We start from the raw sequence: 19,983 nt of genomic DNA, 5'->3' as shown, positions 1-19,983 counted from the left end.
AGCGTGCGTCTTAGCTTGCGTCTAAGCTTTGGCGTCTAAGCGTGCGTCTAAGCGTGCGTCTAAGCTTGGGCGTCTAAGCGTGCGTCTAAGCTTGCGTCTTAGCTTGCGTCTAAGCTTTGGCGTCTAAGCGTGCGTCTAAGCGTGCGTCTAAGCTTGCGTCTAAGCTTGCGTCTAAGCTTTGGCGTCTAAGCGTGCGTCTAAGCTTGGGCGTCTAAGCTTGCGTCTAAGCTTACGTCTAAGCTTGCGTCTAAGCTTGCGTCTAAGCTTTGGCGTCTAAGCTTGCGTCTAAGCTTGCGTCTAAGCTTGGGCGTCTAAGCTTGCGTCTAAGCTTGCGTCTAAGCGTGCGTCTAAGCTTGGGCGTCTAAGCTTGCGTCTAAGCTTACGTCTAAGCGTGCGTCTAAGCTTGCGTCTAAGCTTACGTCTAAGCTTACGTCTAAGCTTGCGTCTAAGCTTGCGTCTAAGCTTTGGCGTCTAAGCTTGCGTCTAAGCTTGCGTCTAAGCTTGGGCGTCTAAGCTTGCGTCTAAGCTTGCGTCTAAGCTTACGTCTAAGCGTGCGTCTAAGCTTGCGTCTAAGCTTACGTCTAAGCTTGCGTCTAAGCTTGCGTCCAAGCGTGCGTCCAAGCGTGCGTCCAAGCGTGCGTCCAAGCGTGCGTCCAAGCTTGGGCGTCTAAGCGTGCGTCTAAGCTTGCGTCCAAGCTTGCGTCTAAGCTTGCGTCTAAGCTTGCGTCTAAGCTTGCGTCTAAGCGTGCGTCTAAGCTTGCGTCTAAGCTTGCGTCTAAGCTTGCGTCTAAGCTTGCGTCTAAGCTTGCGTCCAAGCGTGCGTCCAAGCGTGCGTCCAAGCTTGGGCGTCTAAGCTTACGTCTAAGCGTGCGTCTAAGCTTGCGTCTAAGCTTGGGCGTCTAAGCTTGCGTCTAAGCTTGCGTCTAAGCTTGCGTCTAAGCTTGCGTCTAAGCGTGCGTCTAAGCTTGCGTCCAAGCGTGCGTCCAAGCTTGGGCGTCCAAGCGTGCGTCCAAGCGTGCGTCCAAGCTTGGGCGTCTAAGCGTGCGTCTAAGCTTGCGTCCAAGCTTGGGCGTCTAAGCTTGCGTCCAAGCGTGCGTCCAAGCGTGCGTCCAAGCGTTTGTCCAAGCTTGGGCGTCTAAGCTTGGGTGTCTAAGCGTGCGTCTAAGAGTGCGGGGGAGGGGTCTGCCAGCATGACATCACCAAATACAGAAGGAACACATTTTGTTGTCACGGCAACTGTTCTATTCTTGAATTGCATATTTCTGGGTTGCAGGTTCTAGAATGTGATCATAGATACAGATGGCATCTCCGGAATCACCCATATATGGTCATGTTTGAAAACAGTTAAGAGGGAAAACAATTTTGAAAAAATATAAACTTTTTCTAATTATTCAAAAACTACTTTAACAAATGCTGAATTATGAATGTAGTTTTCTACTAAATAAAGATACAAAGACATGGAGAGGGGCAAAGTTGTTCAACAGTCCATAAATACATAAAAAAAGGAGAATGCTAATATGATGCTACATGTTAGCATCGGGCTAATGCTAACGGTTAGCTAGTGCAAGCTACAACTACCGTTTTTTCACTTCTACAGAACAATCTGCTGTGAGAAAATATCCATATTGGCCCAACTTACACTTGACTTTATTTGTATGTGATAAATAAGTTCATATTCCACCAGAAAATGTCTAAAAAGAGTGAAAAATGGTGTTTTCCAAAAGATTCACAGCAAGCCAAAACGATCAATTAATCAGTATGGTAAACACATGTAGCGCTGCAGGTTGCACAAATAGGCGAAGGAAGGGGAGTGATATAAAATTTCATAGATTTCCATCATGTAAAACGTGAAGAAAGCAATGGTTGATGGCAATGAAGAAAATGCGACTTGACGACCCATCAAAACCTTGGGAGCCAAAATATTTTGATCGAATTTGGTCTGTTCACTTCATTGGAGGTACGTAAATTAAGAGATAGCCTAATTTTATTTGTGTGAACGTTTTTTAATGTAATTTTGTCATGTATTTATATCATGCTATTGTGCAAACCTAATGCTAATCTGAAGGTAGCAAATTAGCAAAGACTTCGACGCTATTGTATTTATTGTCAAACCTTTTAAAGGCGTTATATATCACATATTACATTATACCGATTTGTCCCTTGAGACTAATTATCTCATTTGCAAGAGTGACCTGTTCTCCTATCAATTATAAACAAACAGTACAAAAACAAACATTTCACAAATACAACATGAACATAATATGATAGCAAAAATTGTAAAATAGCAGCAGTTTCCCATAGACACATTTTTATTTACATCATACTACATCACTGGGAATTGTTTCCATTTAATAAGTCCATCCTTGGCACTAGGGGACCTTTGAGACTACGACATGTTTATTAGCTTTGTGGTGTGGTTCTTTTCAGGTAAACCATGTGATGATCCTGGAAGTCCGAGCTACATTCCCTCCATATTCAGCTTCACATCACAGGCCAAACAGTCCAGGCGTGTTGAAGATCGATATGAACGGCTTATAAAATGTCGAACACTAGCTCCTGTTGAGCCCATAAATGTGCAGCTTGCAGCGGATGCATTACTGGACCTTCAAAATGCACCACTATTCTGCGACAGAGGTCAAATCTGACGAGTTACTATTAAATGTCACTTGTTGTTTTGTTTAGTTCCTTTTGAGCATAAATGACAAATGTTTTGTGTACAATATGCAAATCATGTTTCCCTTTACAACAAAACAAAAAAAACATTTTTTTGTAGGCCCCTGGGTCCCTGGGCTCCAGCCCATGCAAAGCCCAGTGGTTAAGGCGGCCCTGGACAGGGGGGTATTAGCCAAGCTCACCTCCATCATGGACAACACCTCCCACCCACTGCACAGGACTGTAGAGGAGCTGAGCAGCTCTTTCAGTGGCAGACTGACTGTACAACAAGACTGTAAAGTAACTCATGTGCAATAATCTCTGTATCAGCTGCACTTTATTCCCTGTACCTGCACTGGGACTGTAAACTTTGCACCTTGATATTCTACTTTTTATTGTCTGTTCTATTTTTTTTAAACTATTTTTATTTATTCGTATTTCCTTATTGTTATAATTCCGCCCCCTAGGATTTTTGCTTTTACTTATTGTACATAAGATACCTCTTTTTTTTTTTTTTTTTACTATTAAACTGTTTTGCACATTTCCTGTCTGTTTTGCACACCCTGAGTGATCTTGTTGAATGCTGAATGTAACAAGTGAATTTCTCCGTTGTGAGATCAATAAAGGATTATCTTATCTTATTTGAAAGCTAAGACTTCCACAAATGATTAATGCTTTTTCCTCTCGTTGTCCCCACTTTTTTTTTTATCATATTTTCGTTTTAGTTGCTTTTTCATCACTTTTTTGTCGCCTGTTTTGTCACTTTTTAGTTGCTTTTTCATCACTTTTTGCCAACTGTTTTATGCGTTCTTGTCACTCTTTTGATGCGTTTTTTTTTTGCTAGGCCTATATGTTTTATACGCGTCGCTTTTGTCGCTACTTTGTCGCTATTTTGTCGCTATTTTCAAGAAGCTCTAAGATTTGGGTAAAGCCGAACTGGAGAAAATGGGCTCGGTTCAATGATATAAGTAAACAATATAGCCCACCCAGCCCTTTGCACCGGCCCCCGTCAGCGCTAGACACGGCCCTGCCCAGCCCGCCGCGTAACCGTGATGAGAGAGCGGTGCCGCCTGCGTCAGGAGCGGAAAGAGGCAGAGGAGACAGTCACTCAGCGAGGAGGCGGCGGCGGCGGCAGCGACTGAAAGAGAGCAGCATCCTCCAGCAGCATGAGCGACAACAGCGGACGCTAGCGGTGCGCGGACCCCCACAGCCTCTCCTCCCTCCTCCCGCGGCGAGAGGACACGATGGACGGGGACTCGGCGTTTCTGTGCGGCGTGGTGGAAGGTGAGGCGAACGTGCAGGCAGACAGACGGCGGCGGCACGGTACGGTACGGCCCCATCATGGAGTCCGCGCGCGCGGCTGGAGAATGGCTAATCAAAACAGCTGGAGGTTTCCTTGGGTTGGCTTAAACACGGGTCCGGCTCAGTCGTGGCGTAGTCCCGATGTTGTTGACTCAGTTTTGGCCCTGGCTCGGTTCAAACGCGGGGGTCTGCAACCTTCTGTCCGTCACAAACCAGATGAAAATCGTTTGGACCGTAAAGGCAGCCAATATATATATTTTATTATCCGCAAACAACAATGTAGGAGGCTAGCTGTAGGGGGGAAAAGGGTCTTTAAAAAGTAAAATTGACTGAAATGAAGATTTTACCTTGATTTTTAGTCATTTTTACATGAAAGAGCAATTGTCACGATAACAGAATTTTGAATATCGCGATTAACAATATTATTGAAGACCCCTTAATGCCACACACGCGAACTCTAGTGCACAACAATGACAGTAAAGCTTTGTTTGAAAAGAAGCTGCTTCATATTTAAAGGAACAGGCCCCCGTGTTTCCACACTGTGATTTGTTTTTACCTGAGGTTAGACGAGTTGATGTGTACCTGTCTGGTCTTTGAGCGTGTTTCTGACTTCACCCCCGTTTGGAGCTATAGGAATATACTGAGCGAGGCCAAATGCTAGCGACATCTTTGGTCGTTTTGCGTGACTGAGGGCACGCACAAAGACCAGACAGGTACGCATCAACTCGTCTAAGGCAAGAAAATATTTCAGCATGTAAACACGGTGGGGTGTTCCTTTAAAATATCCTTCTACAGTACAGACATGAAATACAATGAAACACAATGTCAAAATCATTCAATGCATTATGCCAAAATCAAGGCCTTAAAGGGATTTTTCAAGACTTTTCACATAGTTCTTCATTTCCTAGTTATCCAGAGTGTTGCTGATTTCTGGAGATTGTTTTTTTTTGTATATATATTTTTTCTTATATTTGAAGAGTTTCGTGGAGCTAGGCTAACGCAAGGCTAGCGCATTTCTACGATGTCAGCTAGCCTGCATTAAGAACAGTCTGACCCGCTCCACAGAGCACCTGAGGCAAATCACTTATAACACCAGACTAACCATATAAATGTCTGTGTCCATAGAGTCATTTTAACCATTTTGCATTTAAAATACCTTATATTTGAGCAGCATCAGCTTCGTGGTTGTATAAGCTACGCAGCGGCGGAGTGATCTGCTAGAAAATAGTCCCTCAAAATGTGATCATTCATGTGATGCAAGGTCAGTTATATTCCAAACATTATTCTATGGACACACAGAGTGCGCATTTCGTTGGGGCACTCTGCTGCCCCGAGTGCCCCAACGACCACGGGCACCACTGATGCCTTCACCCTCCAGGTTTTCTCCAGCTCTTCTTTGAGCCCCTGGTATTTCTCTAGTTTCTCAGGAAATTGTCATTTCATTCTTGTGACTTTAATTGCGTTGAAAAGTAACTACCTAATTACATTTTTTAATGATTTTGTTCTTTTTCCACCACTGGCAAGAAGCAATAATTGACCTCAAAGTTACTTACTCCGAGGGAAAGAGTGTATGGATTGAGAGGAAAGCTACATTTCAAAGAAGCGAGGGTGCAATGTCAGGAGAAAGGTTTTTGTGTTTCCAAACAAGGGGTGAAACTGTGGAACAGCTTAAGTGAGCAGCTCAAAGAAATGAATATTCAACAATTTAGGAAACGATTTAAGGATGTGAATTTGAGACGTCATAGAACATAATGAACGGAGATAAAAGTGCTTGTGTTTCTGTTAGAAAGTGGATAAAACCAAGGGAAGTCAACTCCTGTATTAATGCTTTGAAAGAGCGAGTGGGTGTGATAAGTGTTAAAATTCATCCCACTCCTTTTCGAGCAGTGGTGTTTGACGATCAGTGTTCTTTGGATCATTGTTCTGTTTTCATATTGTGCATCCTTTCATAGTGTGCTCGAAACAAACTAAACCAAACCAAGGCAACCTGGCCTGTGACACTACCACAGAGAACAGAACAAGACTGTAGATAACTTTGTGGATTGAAAACAGTAGCCTCACAGTGAATTAGAAACTGCCCAATGGATGTGCGGTCCACAGAAGAGGCGTGAAGGTGAATTTATTCTTCAGACTCACAGGACTTTCACTGTCAGACTGAATGGAGGTTAACTCTGGGACCAGGACTCCACTGAAAAAGACATTCTTTATCTCAGTGGGACTTTCCTGGTTAAATAAAGGTCGAGGAGCGGAGTATTGTGCGTTAAAAGTCACAAGGCCAGATTATGGCGCTGTGATGTCATTGTTTTGCCACGTAAACGGCGCTTTGAGAAAGCTGTATCTCTCTGCACCGGGACCTAGCTTGCAAAATCTTTAACAGCGCCCAAAACGCCGGTTTCGTACGGATGATACACAGGATACACCAACACTAAACCAGGTCAATAACACCAGGTCTAAACCAGGATTAAAGCAGCTGTACCAGTATCGGGTATTGGCTCGATACCACACCCTTGTTCTCATACTTGTATTCATGTGGTCCCGACACCAGACTTTAGACCAGACCTGGGAAAAATACGGCCCGCGGGCCACATCCGGCCCGCGAGATGATTCAGTCCAGCCCACAACATGTAGAGCATGAATTCATAAGTATGTGCAAAAAAAAAAGTAAGTCTCTAGCCCATTCCTGTGTGGAGTTATGATTTTTTTTTTCATTACCTGAATACTCACTCCAGCCACTAGGGGGCAGATTAAAAAAGAATAAATGGAAAGAGTTCCACAGGCGTCCAGCAGAGGGCACTGACATAATAAGAAATCAGGATATAAACAACACAGTGTACTCAAGTGGGAAATGGACAGTCTGCCCCTGGGCAGCTGTGGCTACAATAGTCTCTTACTACCACGGAGTGTGGAGTGAATGAATATTGACTACAATGTAGCAGAGACTTGTGACACAGGCTTGTAAAGTGCAATAAGTGTAAGTGTTTATATGAGGCTACCGTCCTGTCGGGCTCATTATTCATTTATTGAAAAAAACTCCTCAATGTATTTTCCCAATCAAAACATTTTTTTATTGTTTATGGACCAGGCGATACACTCCTGATATATTATACTTATATCCCGACATAAGTTTGAGTTATTGTTGGTGTGGCCCTCCGACTCAATTCAGGCTTCTCATGTGGCCCCTTATGAAAATAAATTGCCCCCCCCTAACATGAGCTAAAAACAGGATCTAAAGTACTGGTTAATCCATCTAACACACCGCAGTGATCAAATGATTTGAAGAAAACAATAACTCCAGTATTTTAACGTTTAAAACCTCCATTCGTTTATTATGTAAAAAACCTGCAGCAAATCCCATGATGCCTAGCGATATGACGTCACGATTTGGATCAGCTTCGGCTGAAGTGGAGGCGTGGGCATGTTCACTTGACCCGCTGAAGGTTATTCGGTTTACAACAGCGGGTGTTGATGTGCTGTAATTCTGGCCTCTAGCTCAGGCTCGGACAGCGCAGAGAGCAATGTCCAGGCAGTGACCCGCAAGCCCCATGTACACAGTAAAAACTAACTCTGTCGTTATTACTCTTCGTATGTGCTGCCTGTACTCTATTTCCTCAGAAATACTGTATACGGAAGTATCACAGGTTCACGATAATTACTATAGGCAACTCAAGGCAAGGCAAGGTTTATTTATACTGCGCATTTCGTACACAAGTCTAGCTGGTAAACCACACCCACTTCTTTTCTGTGTTAGAGAAGGTGGTCTGAACACACACAGTAAACCAGTGAGTGATCGACGGCTGAGGCCGAGAATCGCCAAGGTGACGTCACTCACTGCGCCGCTATGTTGTAGTTCAATCAGCAGTGACACGTGCACGTTATTAGCTAAACTAATCATGGATGAAGGCCTCCGCGTTCTCGTGAGTTTATATTCACTTCATATTTTGTGAATTGGACCACAGCTGTCGTCACGTCCGCTAATTGCTGATTGGTTTATTTCAATGACAATCTGTATGCGTTAGGCCCGCCCCTTCAAACTGCTCCAATTGCTCCGTGACCAGACTAACTCCCTGTGTGGAATGGACATGGAAAAAGGCACGGTGGCGCAGCGGTTAGTGCTCATGCCTCACAGCTCGAAGGTCCCGGGTTCGATTCCCACCTGGACGGGGCCTTTCTGTGTGGAGTTTGCATGTTCTCCCCGTGTCTGCGTAGGTTAGTGGTAGGTTATAAAAACATGTGCAATAGGTTAATCCTCCAGCCAGACTCCACATCATGGAGATGGGTCCCCGAGCGCCGGCCCATGCTGGCAGCTCACTGCTCCTACAGGTCGCCCCATGCAACACTGAGGATGGGTCAAATGCACAGAACTAATTTCTCTACAGAGATCAATACAGTAAAACTTAAACTTAATAGTATGGCAGAGCCAGACAAACACAAGTCAACTCACTGCGCCTTGACTATATCAACTTATCGTTCAGTATTTGTCATTAAATTGCATTGTTTGTAAAAAAAAAAAAAATAATTCTAATGTAATACTTGTTGTATGTTTTACCCTAAGCACGTCCAGGCTTTACACACACAGAAGCCTGAACAGTATGTCAATGCCACAAACAGAAAAGAAGATCAGCAAACATTTCAAAGAACAGGGGAAAGAGAACTGGACAAAACAGGAGACTTTTTAGCAAAGAAATGTGGTCAATTTCAGCCAAAACTGCAATTTCTTTGGGCAATGTCATCATGATTTTCCAATGAAATCAGATTTAATGCGGGTTTGAATCAAATTTAATGCTTTTACATTTAAAGGGATATTTCAGGATGTTTGACATAGGGCCTCATTTCCTGGTTATCCAGAGTGTTGCTGATTTCTGGAGATATTTTTTTTTTTTGTAATTCATGCAGTTCTTATATTTGAAGAGTTATGTGGCGCTAGGCTTGTGCAAGGCTAGCGCATTTCTATGGTATCAGCTCCACGGCATTAAAAACAGTGTGACCCCGGGGCAGCAGATCCCAGGAAATACATCAGACATCTCGGTCCAGTCACCTTTTTCCGGAGGCTTGCGTGTTCGCCGCCATGAATTGTGCCCGCCCCTTTTCTCCAACTGTTAACATGGGACTGGAGAAGCCCAGATAATATCATTCACTACACGAAAACAAAGCAGCTTTCAGGCCGCGCAGAGAAACGGTGCAGTGTTGACTTGTTGGTGCAAATCAATATTGGACATTTTACACAAATCAATCTACTAAACATCAGATTTGAGCGGTGAACTTTTTATCACATTCTCCGTTTAAACGGGTGTTGCGCTCGACCGGAAGTGTCAGGACAACGGAAGTGCAAAATGACATATGTATAGCCTTTATTTTTTATCATTTTGATTATTATGGCTCAGCTTGAAAAAACCCCAAATGAAAAATCTCATAAAATTAGAATATTTAAAAAATGAGCTGCAAGCCTTAGTCATCAAAATGATAAACAAAGGCTTGACATGTGTCACTTTGCATGTAATGTTGCCTGGCTCTGCCATACTCTTCCCTGTCCATTCCACGCAGGGAATTAGTCTGGTCACAGAACCAATAAATAAATAAATCAATAAATATATCGTGATATAGATTTCAGACCATGTCGCCCTGCCCTACATCAAGTCAGTGATATGAGTCATATCAGTGGGACCTGGGGCCGTCTGTTTGAATAATACACCTATGTCTCATATCACATAGTATTTACCAAACACCAAAACCACTATTTCTCTACGTTCCGAATGATATAAGTTATAAAAAAAAGTGTTATCAGAGGCCCTTTCCTACATCGTCTTAAACGTTCTGTTATTTAGGAAGATCCTGATGTGGACAGTCTACAATGCTAATGTTACTGACGTGGGCAGAGCTTGATCCTGTAAACTTAAACTAGTCCATTCTGTCTTGTAGCAATCTATTCCACACTAAATGTATATGTCCTGCGCCTAAAATGTACTCAATTACAAGTAGGCTGAAAAAGGTACAATTACCCAAAGAGTGTACTCAGTTACAGTAACGTGAGTACATGTAATTGGTTACTGCCCACCACAATATGTTGAATATTAGTCACTCTCCAACAAATGGAGTTGTAGGTTCCCTAGAACCTGGATGATCCTTAAAGCTCTCCTCTGTGAAAGGATGAGTGGCTGAACTGAAGCGTGGAGATGTTTTGGTCAGGCGTGACGTGAGTGTGAATGTGTCATATCAAAATATGAACAAATACATGGATATATTTCATATTTATCGTGTCAGCTCCCAAAAATCCCTCCACTGCAAAGCAGTTATTTATTTATTTATATGGATCCCATGAGCTGAGAGCATGAAGTGGTCAGCTGGTCTTCTTGGTCAGATTTGCCTTAAAGGTCCTATATCATGCAAAATAGACTTTTTGGAGCTTTTAGCCATGTTGTTATGCTATTTCCTTATTAATTCCTTATGGCTTCATACACACAGTTCTCAGCAATCCTCCTGAATCCTGCTCTCTGAGCAGCTGCAGTTGTGACACTGCCTTTTTTTACATCATAGTGTCAAACAGGAAGAGCACAACGTCTGTAATGTAATGCCTTACAGCCTGATTTTAATTCATAAAACAGCTTAAAAAGAAAAGAAAAAAAGATGCGCTTCCAGGTCAGGGCTAAAAACAAACGCAAAACAAACGCACCCCTGAGCGTCTGAACAGATGTCGTGTTTGCACTGAAGATGTGAAGATGGAGCTCTTTCTAAACTCTTCTGGACACACCTGTTCTTTATTCTTACCTAACGATAATGTCGCGGAGAAAAGCGAGTTTGGCGAGAGGTGCAGGACTTTTTTCAACCTTCTAAAGAAGAGGACACTCGCCAGAAGTTGGAATTTCTTTCCGGGATTCAGCGACTTTCACCAAAATAATGTTTTTCTGTGACTGTCTCTGATGGATGTTTGGTGAATCTTCTCAAAGTGGATTCACTTTTATAACCAACGCGAGTCCCCAATGTGATGGAGAGGCCGGGACAGAGCGGTGGTGAGTCAAAACGCGTGCTAGCTTGTGTGTGTTAGCGTGTGTGTTAGCTTGTGTGTGTTAGCTTGGGTGTTAGCGTGGGTGTTAGCGTGTGTGTTAGCGTGTGTGTTAGCCATAATGAAGCTGTGTTGCAGATGTCAACTCCTTATAACTGTTTTGTGAAGTAACTTCACTTATTGCTGCGATATTTATATTAATTTTACTGCTAATAATGCATGGGCAGATCTGCTCGGAGAGAGGGTGTAGAGGTACAATATATCATATAAATGCCTATACTTTACTTTGGGTTGGCTAAAATAGCAGGATACAGATCCTTTAAAAGATCTGCACATTTACAATATCAGAATCATCTCCAATGTCAAGAAATGGGAGAAAAAAGGGAATCATTTGGGTAAAATTGGGAGAAATTGTTTCAAAATTAAGGAAAATTGTGTTAATATATCTGACATCCTTTAACCGTACCCAGTAGAATACATGTTTTCTCTGCTATTTTTAATTGAGCATCGAAGAACAAATCTTGCTGCTTTGTTTTGAACCACTTTTTACAAGATCTTTCTGCACATCTATCTACGTGCTCCAGTTTTCAGCCTGATACAAACGGCTTCTCCCTCTGCTGCAGAGTAATGAGAACAGGAGGACACGTGAAGAACTGTGTGGACCAGCATAACAGCGTAATTACCGATGAGTCACACTTTAAAGGGGAGTTCATTCCACCTTTTGAGCTTTTAGCAGCGTTCACTCATCGTCATTTGTTGGTGCAGTTTTGAGTTATCCTGTTTTTCTGCTGGTATTTATGGACTTTTATTGTCACAGATTTAACTGTCCTCCTCATTCAAAGCCCATAATCTGTCACTGGAGCAGTTCTGTGCTTAAAGTGTGTTCATCAGTAAATGTGCACACAGTCAATGAAACACAAAACACACAACACCAAACCGCCTCATGAGCCCCTCCTGTTCTCATCCTGTTCTCCTCCTGTTCTCTTCCTGTTCTCTTCCTGTTCTCATCCTGTTCTCATCCTGTTCTCCTCCTGTTCTCCTCCGGTTTTCCTCCTGTTCTCCTCCTGTTCTCCTCCTGTTCTCCTCCTGTTCTCCTCCTGTTCTCTTCCTGTTCTCTTCCTGTTCTCATCCTGTTCTCCTCCTGTTCTCCTCCGGTTTTCCTCCTGTTCTCCTCCTGTTCTCCTCCTGTTCTCCTCCTCCTGTTCTCCTCCTGTTCTCCCCCTGTTCTCTTCCTGTTCTCATCCTGTTCTCCTGTTCTCCTCCTGTTCTCCCCCTGTTCTCTTCCTGTTCTCCCCCTGTTCTCTTCCTGTTCTCATCCTGTTCTCCTGTTCTCCTCCTGTTCTCCCCCTGTTCTCTTCCTGTTCTCCCCCTGTTCTCTTCCTGTTCTCATCCTGTTCTCCTGTTCTCCTCCTGTTCTCCCCCTGTTCTCTTCCTGTTCTCATCCTGTTCTCCTGTTCTCCTCCTGTTCTCCCACTGTTCTCCCCCTGTTCTCATCCTGTTCTCCTCCTCCTGAAGTAACAGCTTTCTGAGTGACAGTGCAGGATTTTAGAGGCAGTTTTGGTGAACAGGTCTGACTGGAATATGTAGGGGGAGGACAATACTCAATTTTAACATTCTTTCTGTATTGTACCTTTAAGGTAAATTATGACACACTAGTTAAATAGCCCACACGGTACAATAAAATTATAATAATAACATAATTATCAACATGATCTGGTGACCGCCCAAAAGGCCAGTATCGCGACCCTGGCGATGCTGGCCTTGTCTAATGTTACCCAGCCCTACTTCTTGCGATGTTTAAACCCATTTACAACGATCATTTGCAGATATACTGTGAAGCCCTGCTGCGCAGTCTGCACCACGGGCATTCAGGCTTTCATTTCAGTGTAAACACCTGGCTTCTCTGCGCTGCTCCGTCCGCTGAGGTGGCCACGCCCCTCACCAGCAGAGCCAGGATGTGTGTACAGATAGAGCCCATATTTATGTCATTCACAGTAGCCTATAGTTCCAGCATGCTCGCTGTAGGCTATGAAGGAACTCACGTAAAGAAGGGGCATTCATCTGAGGCTAGGCTGGTTCACTCTCTGACCTACTTCCTGCTGCAAACACAAAGGAGGAGAGGGGACGCTTGAGACGGGCTAAAAATAGCTCCAGCGATGGAGAGTAGCCGCAGAAGATTTATGTTGTGTGCAAAAGGAGGGGGATGTTGGCAGCAGGAGCAGAGGAGTACAGTGAGCAAAGAGTTCATGTTCTACCATTTAAAACTCCACGTATCCTACAAGGGCTGAAAACAGACTAAAAACCCTGGAGGTGCCTCAGATTTGATATTTCGTGTGTTATTATTTAACATAATATAAGAAAAAGATTGTGACCCTAAAACAGCGAGGCCAGAACTGGTGAGGAGTTTGCCTGGAGCTCCCTCCGCAGGCAGCAGTGGGAACAATGTTCATCGTACAGGGAGGTCAGCAGCTTCGTAGTGGCGTGATGAACACACTCTGATGATCAAAATGTGGACGAGGGTTTCACCAACGATGAAGAACCGATCCGAGCGCTGCTGCAGTGGAAGAAGTTAGCAATCAAAGTGAACCAGACTGGCATTACTCAAGCCCACAGTTGAATATGGTGGGTTTCCATCTGTCGTCAAAGGGCTGGTTGATGTTTACAGACAGGAAAGGCCACAAAGCAACTATTGCAATTATACAGTACAAAACACAAAATGCTGACTATTGGTAAACAAACTCCATGTCCAGGCTGTGACTGCAGGTTTGATTGTCCAGGAGCCAGAGTTTGCCTGATCTAATGTTGGAATGCTCCTGATGTTCCAGGCAGGGGCGTGCTGGGAAATCATATTGGCCCAGGAGTTTTATTATTCAAAGCGGCCCACACATCTCCAGACAGGTTGTTTGATCAGCTCCTGCTCTTTTCACTTCGGCCGTTACATAATCTGGGACGAACACATGTCCACAGTCAGCTTTGAGTTCTGCAAATTTAAAATATGTTATTCATGCACTTTTCATGCATTGGTATTTTTTTAATCTGTTATTTAATTTGCTATTTATTTCCCACAACACTGTTAAAGCCTAACTGACGATGACTCCAGATTATAGGTTCAGTGCTTCATAATGAGCTGAGGCCTTTGTAGAACGACATTGTACCGTATTATTAATGCAATTGACAACAAACGGCCTTATTCAACGAGAACCACAAGGAAGAAGAATTATAGAAATCTATGGAAACGCGACTGACGATACAACCAATGGGCGAGGAACGTGCTTCTCTATGGTGCTCAGGGCTTGGAGCTGACGTTGCTGTAATACCACCCCCTTGTGGCCAGGGGCGGCTCCAAGAGACACTTGGTAGACTTGCCTGGCTCTGCCATACTCTTCCCTGTCCATTCCACGCAGGGAATCAGTCTGGTCACGGAGCAATTGGAGCAGTTTGAAGGGGCGGGCCTAACGCGCACAGATTGTCAGTGAAATAAACCAATTAGCGATTAGCGGACGTGACGACAGCTGTGTCCAATTAAAAAAATATGTAGTGAATATAAACTCACGCGGAGAACGCGAGGCAAAATCCTTGACTACTTCATCCATGATTAGTTTTGGCTAATGTTAACGTTAATTGAACTAAAAACATAGAGGTGCAGCGAGTGACGTAACCTTCTCATTTCACTGACGGTCGTGATTGGTTCGGCCTTAGCCGCCAATCAACAAGTTGTTTACCGTGCGTGGCCAGACCCACTTTCGTTCGTGCAGAAAGAAGGTGGGTGTGGTTTATCAGGCTATTGGTAGACAGGATTCTAATGGGACTTCAGACGGCTCCAAAGAGCTGTGTTTTTTCTGAATGTCGCTATGACCCATGTGACAACACTGGTGAAATATGTTCAAATTCGCTGTTTTTTGTTTGTCAGCCCGAAATAGTGGAAGCATTTTCAGTGCATTGAGCCTGTCAATCAAGCGCTGGAGCTCTGTGGAGGCTCCACCCACCCCGCGAGAGCAGGGCTTCTCGCTTTTTTGCCCTTTTAAGGAACAGGCTGCCATTTAAGTTTCACAGAGGATTTGGGACCATTACCGTGAATGGGGCTGAACGGGACCCACTCATCTGTATCATATTATATCTATGGAGAGATGATCATGCTGACAGACCATGACTGTGCCTCTCTTCTCTGCGCAGGTTTCTACGGCCGGCCCTGGTCCATGGATCAGAGGAGGGTGCTCTTCCAGTGGTGAGTGGGGGCGGGGTGTTGGTGCTGGGGTGCAGTAAGTGCTATACTTTTCAGGATAGTTGCATCATATTGGTCACAGGACCACTATCAGATATTAGGTGTTGGTTCAAAGGGAGTGAGCGGAGGACACGTGGCTGCAGGTGCTCTCAGGCAGAAGGAAGGACGAGTTCTGCGCATCAGCGGAAACACAAGCCCTTACACAGACTCATACAGCATCACACCCAGTTTAGCAGTGCTTTGTCATTCCGAGTGCGTCCGTCCCTCTGTCCTCCTGCGAAGCTCTGCGTGGGGCCGGTATTTTTAGCTCTGTATGTAGATTGTGGGCACATGGAGCTGTTGCATAAGTTTGGCTGTCAGTGTGGGCATGTGCAGGAGGAGCCTACACACCATCTGTGCAGGAAGCACTCAAACCGCCCACCGCAGCAGAGCCGGGCGGTGCGGGCGGCACTGCCCAGCCTGGTCCTGCCTGGTCCTGCCTGGCCCAGCCTGGTCCTGTCTGGTCCTGCCTGGCCCAGCCTGGTTCAGCCTGGTCCAGCCTGGTCCTACCTGGTCCAGCCTGGTCCTGTCTGGTCCTGCCTGGTCCAGCCTGGTCCTGTCTGGTCCTGCCTGGCCCAGCCTGGTTCAGCCTGGTCCAGCCTGGTCCTACCTGGTCCTGCCTGGCCCAGTCTGGTCCAGTCTGGTCCTGCCTGGCCCAGCCTGGTCCAGCCTGGTCCTGCCTCGTCCAGGGTCATTCACTTTAATCTTTAGAGCAAAGGCTGCCATAGTTTGATCATGTGAGTTGTGTTCATTTCGTCGACTAAATGTTTTGTCATAACTTTAGTAAAAGCGTAGACTAAAATTAGACTAAAACTATATTAAAAGTTGTTTATGAGACTAAAACAATCCCGTCAGATCTTGGAGGCTAAGCAGGCAGGGCCTGGTCGGTACGTGGATGGGAGCGTCTGGAAACACCAGGGAGCCTGGGGGAATGTAGTGTGTGAGTGAGTGGTTGGCGCAGACTGGTTGCCTCGCTTCCGTCAGTCTACCCCAGGGCAGCTGTGGCTACAACAGTAGCTTGCCACCACTGAGTATGGAGTGAATGAATAATAACAACATTGTAACGCTTTGAGAAACTTAATACAGGCTTGTACAGCGCATTAAGTTAAGTTAAATTATACTTGATTAAACTCTGTAAAGAAATTCTCTGCATTTGACACATCCTCAATGTCGCTGGGCGACCTGGAGGAGCAGTGAGCTGCCAGCATGGGCTGGTGCTCGGGGAACAAGTGTAAACCATTATTATCATTATTATTATTTAAAATCTCCAGATTTTTTTGTTGACTAAAATAAGACTAAAAATAAAATGATCCAAACTTCCAGTGACAGTTTGAAAGAGCCTCATATTATTTAAATCCACCGCCAAAGGAACAGCTCTGAGCTTTGTTCATGTGGGGCAATTATGAAGCAGAAGACCTTGATTAAATATGATTATAATAAATATTATAAATGATTATGTGCAGCCTTAAAACGTGCAACAATTGCACCAAATACACAATATACAGTATATGCAAATCATGTACATATTTACATAATGTTTTACATTAAGTTTCCTGCACATCTTTAAACTCAAGAAAGGAGTGGGAAGAAGTAAAAGTTATAAACTCCCCCCCCATGACTGTTATAATTATTTGATTATGGCAGGAGCCAACAGTGTGACTCCCACAGCACGACCATCCCAACCAATCCCACCTGCAGCAGGCCGACAACGCAAGTAGTTTAGTCGACTAAATTTACATGCAACTTTAGTCGACTAAAATTAAACTAAAATCGAAGAGAATTATTTGGCTGAATCTTGGCAAACACTAAATGACATTTTCATCAAAAGACTACGATTAAAACTAAATGAAAATATGTTGACAAAATGAACACTGCCTCCAAGGGCCGAAGTTGAAAATGCCTGAGTTAAAACAAAAACAGCAATCGCAGCCAAAAATGCAACCAAATATACAAAGTCAAACAATGTGTCTAACGGCACACTGCTAATATGCTCTGTTACTGGGTTGCAGGTTCAAGAAAATGATGATGTCATCGGGCCCAGCAGGGGGGCAAGAGCCAGTTTTTCCTATTAACAGCATTACACTTTCACAAGTCGTAGCTCCAAAGAAAATGTATGAATTACAAAAATGATCATTGATATCATTCGCTGGGTCCATGATATCTCTGTACAAAAAACAAAATAATTTTTCCTCCATACAATAGTATTGGCCTTTAGAACGCTGTGACCCTATACTGGGTTGCAGGTGACAACCTGCAACCCAGTATAGGGTTTAATGAACTTCCTCTGAACCGATCCATAAAATGGGATTATGGATCATTTCAGTCTTTATGTCCCAAAAGCGTGTGTCCAGTCACTGCGCTGATGCCTTGAGTCACTGTTTCTTGCATAATCAACCAAAACAGTGTCAGATGCCCCGGTTGCTCACAGTCATCAGCTCCTTCTGTTTGTATGTGGACAGGATGCAACAGTGGGGCCTGAACACGTACTTGTATGGTCCCAAAGACGACCTCAAACACCGGCTGCTGTGGAGAGAAGTCTACTCCTCCGACGAAGAAGGTACTACACACCACACTACTGCGCCACAACTTGGATGTATTGATTTTATGTACAGTATATCTTTTGACTGACTAACGTTAATGTCCCAATATCATGAATAATGCACAAACCTTCTGCTCCTTTAGAACTGTGTATTGCTGCTTTCCCATAATATTTATTGTAATAAAATAACATGTGTGACTGAAAGATGAATGTCTGAAAGTATCAGTCAGTTAACCCTGTTTAAAGGAAACTTGGAGATATTTCTGAAATGCCATGCCTGAAACAAAATACCACAGTCACCAACCTAAAATGTAAAGCCTGGAGCCATGCCAAATCATTTGTTGGAATTTCTATTAGTAGAAATGCCTATAAATTGTAGGCATTTGAATGGTTTGTGAGGGAAAACAAACGGGGAGCGCTGATCAATAACCGCTTTAGCAAACGCCCAATTTTAGGGCGTTTTGCCGATGGCCTGAAGGCGTGGCTTAGGGAAATAGGTGGGTTGCGCACGCTCACACTTGTCCAGCCATTTGTGTGTGAGCGCAGTCAAACCGTGCTCAGGTCCAGCGCGGTTCTGAGAAGAGGTGGGCCAAAGCGTGACACAGTTTCTGATGCATTCGTGCACGTATAAGGAGTGGTTATATGAGCTGTTGTATTTGTCACAGTAAAAAAGTGAGAAAAGGCTGTATTTAGGCCGACAACATGTTTAAGTGCTGCTGTGCAGCGTTTACCTCCTGATGAATGAAGAGAGCATCACCGGCGGCCGTCATAATAAGCCTCACGTTTCCTTTTTGCATCACTGCTCCTCGTGTACAGCTCAGACAAAAATCCAAGATTTAATCATATTTCACAAACTTCATTCATTCAGCCGCTCCAAGAATCCTACAAGTGTATAGCCAACTGTTCCAGTAAGCTTTAATTTCCGTGCAACTACTGCATAGTTATGCAGTAGTTGCATAACTATGCAGTAGTTGCATAGTTATGCAATAACTGCAGCCTTGACTGCTTGATCCATGTGTTGCTGGCTCCTCCAGTGCTGCTAAAGTAACCGATCAATTAAATCCTTTTTATTTAGTGAATTTCTGCATGCAAGTGGTGTCCGACGCTGGTTCAGAGCCTGAAGGCTCTCTCCGTCTGCCTCACGCTCATCTCAGATCTGACTTTGCGGCTAGTGTCCTGTGCTCCTTTCACTCTCTGTCCATGTCTCACCGGCATGTGCACCCCACTTTACCACTTAAAAACACATAATCATGCTTTCATTCAATTCAATTCATTCAAATCAGTTTTTACTCATTAAGATCTTCACACTTTTGCTTTTTGTCCTGAAAAGGAACATTGAGAGGAGGTCATGAGCCAAACACTGATATAACGTTAGTTCTCCATCTGGTCCCTGATGGTGTTGCTGTTACAACTGTCCTCATACAACTACATTTATGTAGCATTTCTTAAAACTAGAGAAACTAAAACGATTTAATGACTAAATCTGGACTAAATCTGGACTGAAGGTAACTCACTGACTGACTGGTGTGTTTCCTCAGCCCAGCTCCGCACTCTGATGGTGGAGGCTGAGCGCAGAGGCATAACGTTTGTCTACGCACTTTCCCCTGGACAGGACATCGTCTTCTCCTCTGCCTCAGACCTGTCCCTGCTCAAGAGGAAGCTCCGCCAGGTGAGTGACCAGCAGCTCACGGCGTCCACAATAACTGATGAACACCTGCACCAGCCAAGGGGGCTCACACTGCTGCAATACCACCCCCTTTTGTCTAGGTGCAAATCCACAAAATCCAGCCTACACATGTCACAAAACAACTTTAAAGCAGAAAGAGAAAGAGTTTCTAAAGCTAGATATTCCTCCGGTGATAACTCTGAAGTGGGCATAGTTTATGAAACTGGGCAGTTGGTTGTTTTAGCTTTGGGGTTTGATTGACAGGCCTTGGAGCACTGTGCAGGCTGTTACAGACAGAGTTCCGCCTTTTTGTCCTTTTTTAGAACATGCTCTGTCGTAGGAGACTGACATACTTCATGGATTCTCTCTCAAGTGGTTTTATTGATGTAAATGGGGAGGACTGAGGAATGTCAGTCTACTAATAATATGTCGAAAGCACCAGTGCTAATTAAGACTCAAGGTGCTGAGCTTTAATCCAATCCAACATGGTTTACACTCTTGGGAATTTAAGAAAGGTACAAGGAAACACGTCATCTCCATTGCTTCATACAAGCATTTCGATACAG

At 44.1% G+C, this 19,983-nt stretch overlaps 1 protein-coding gene across 1 annotated transcript in view; it reads left to right on the top strand.

Moving 5' to 3' along the window:
• The first annotated feature begins 3,714 nt into the window (after positions 1 to 3,714).
• The window catches only part of LOC306980271 (protein O-GlcNAcase), a 39,309-nt gene continuing 23,040 nt past the window's right edge, over positions 3,715 to 19,983 (top strand). The window contains exons 1-4 of the mRNA XM_079579598.1: positions 3,715 to 3,936; positions 15,125 to 15,176; positions 17,672 to 17,769; positions 19,290 to 19,420. Of these exons, the coding sequence (XP_079435724.1) occupies positions 3,897 to 3,936; positions 15,125 to 15,176; positions 17,672 to 17,769; positions 19,290 to 19,420 (321 nt within the window). The 5' untranslated portion in view covers positions 3,715 to 3,896. The remainder of the gene's footprint in view (positions 3,937 to 15,124; positions 15,177 to 17,671; positions 17,770 to 19,289; positions 19,421 to 19,983) is intronic.

Source organism: Gobius niger, assembly GCF_951799975.1.
Source record: "Gobius niger genome assembly, chromosome: 21".
Classification (NCBI taxonomy): Eukaryota; Metazoa; Chordata; class Actinopteri; order Gobiiformes; family Gobiidae; genus Gobius; species Gobius niger.
This window is presented reverse-complemented; position numbering and strand designations above follow the sequence as displayed.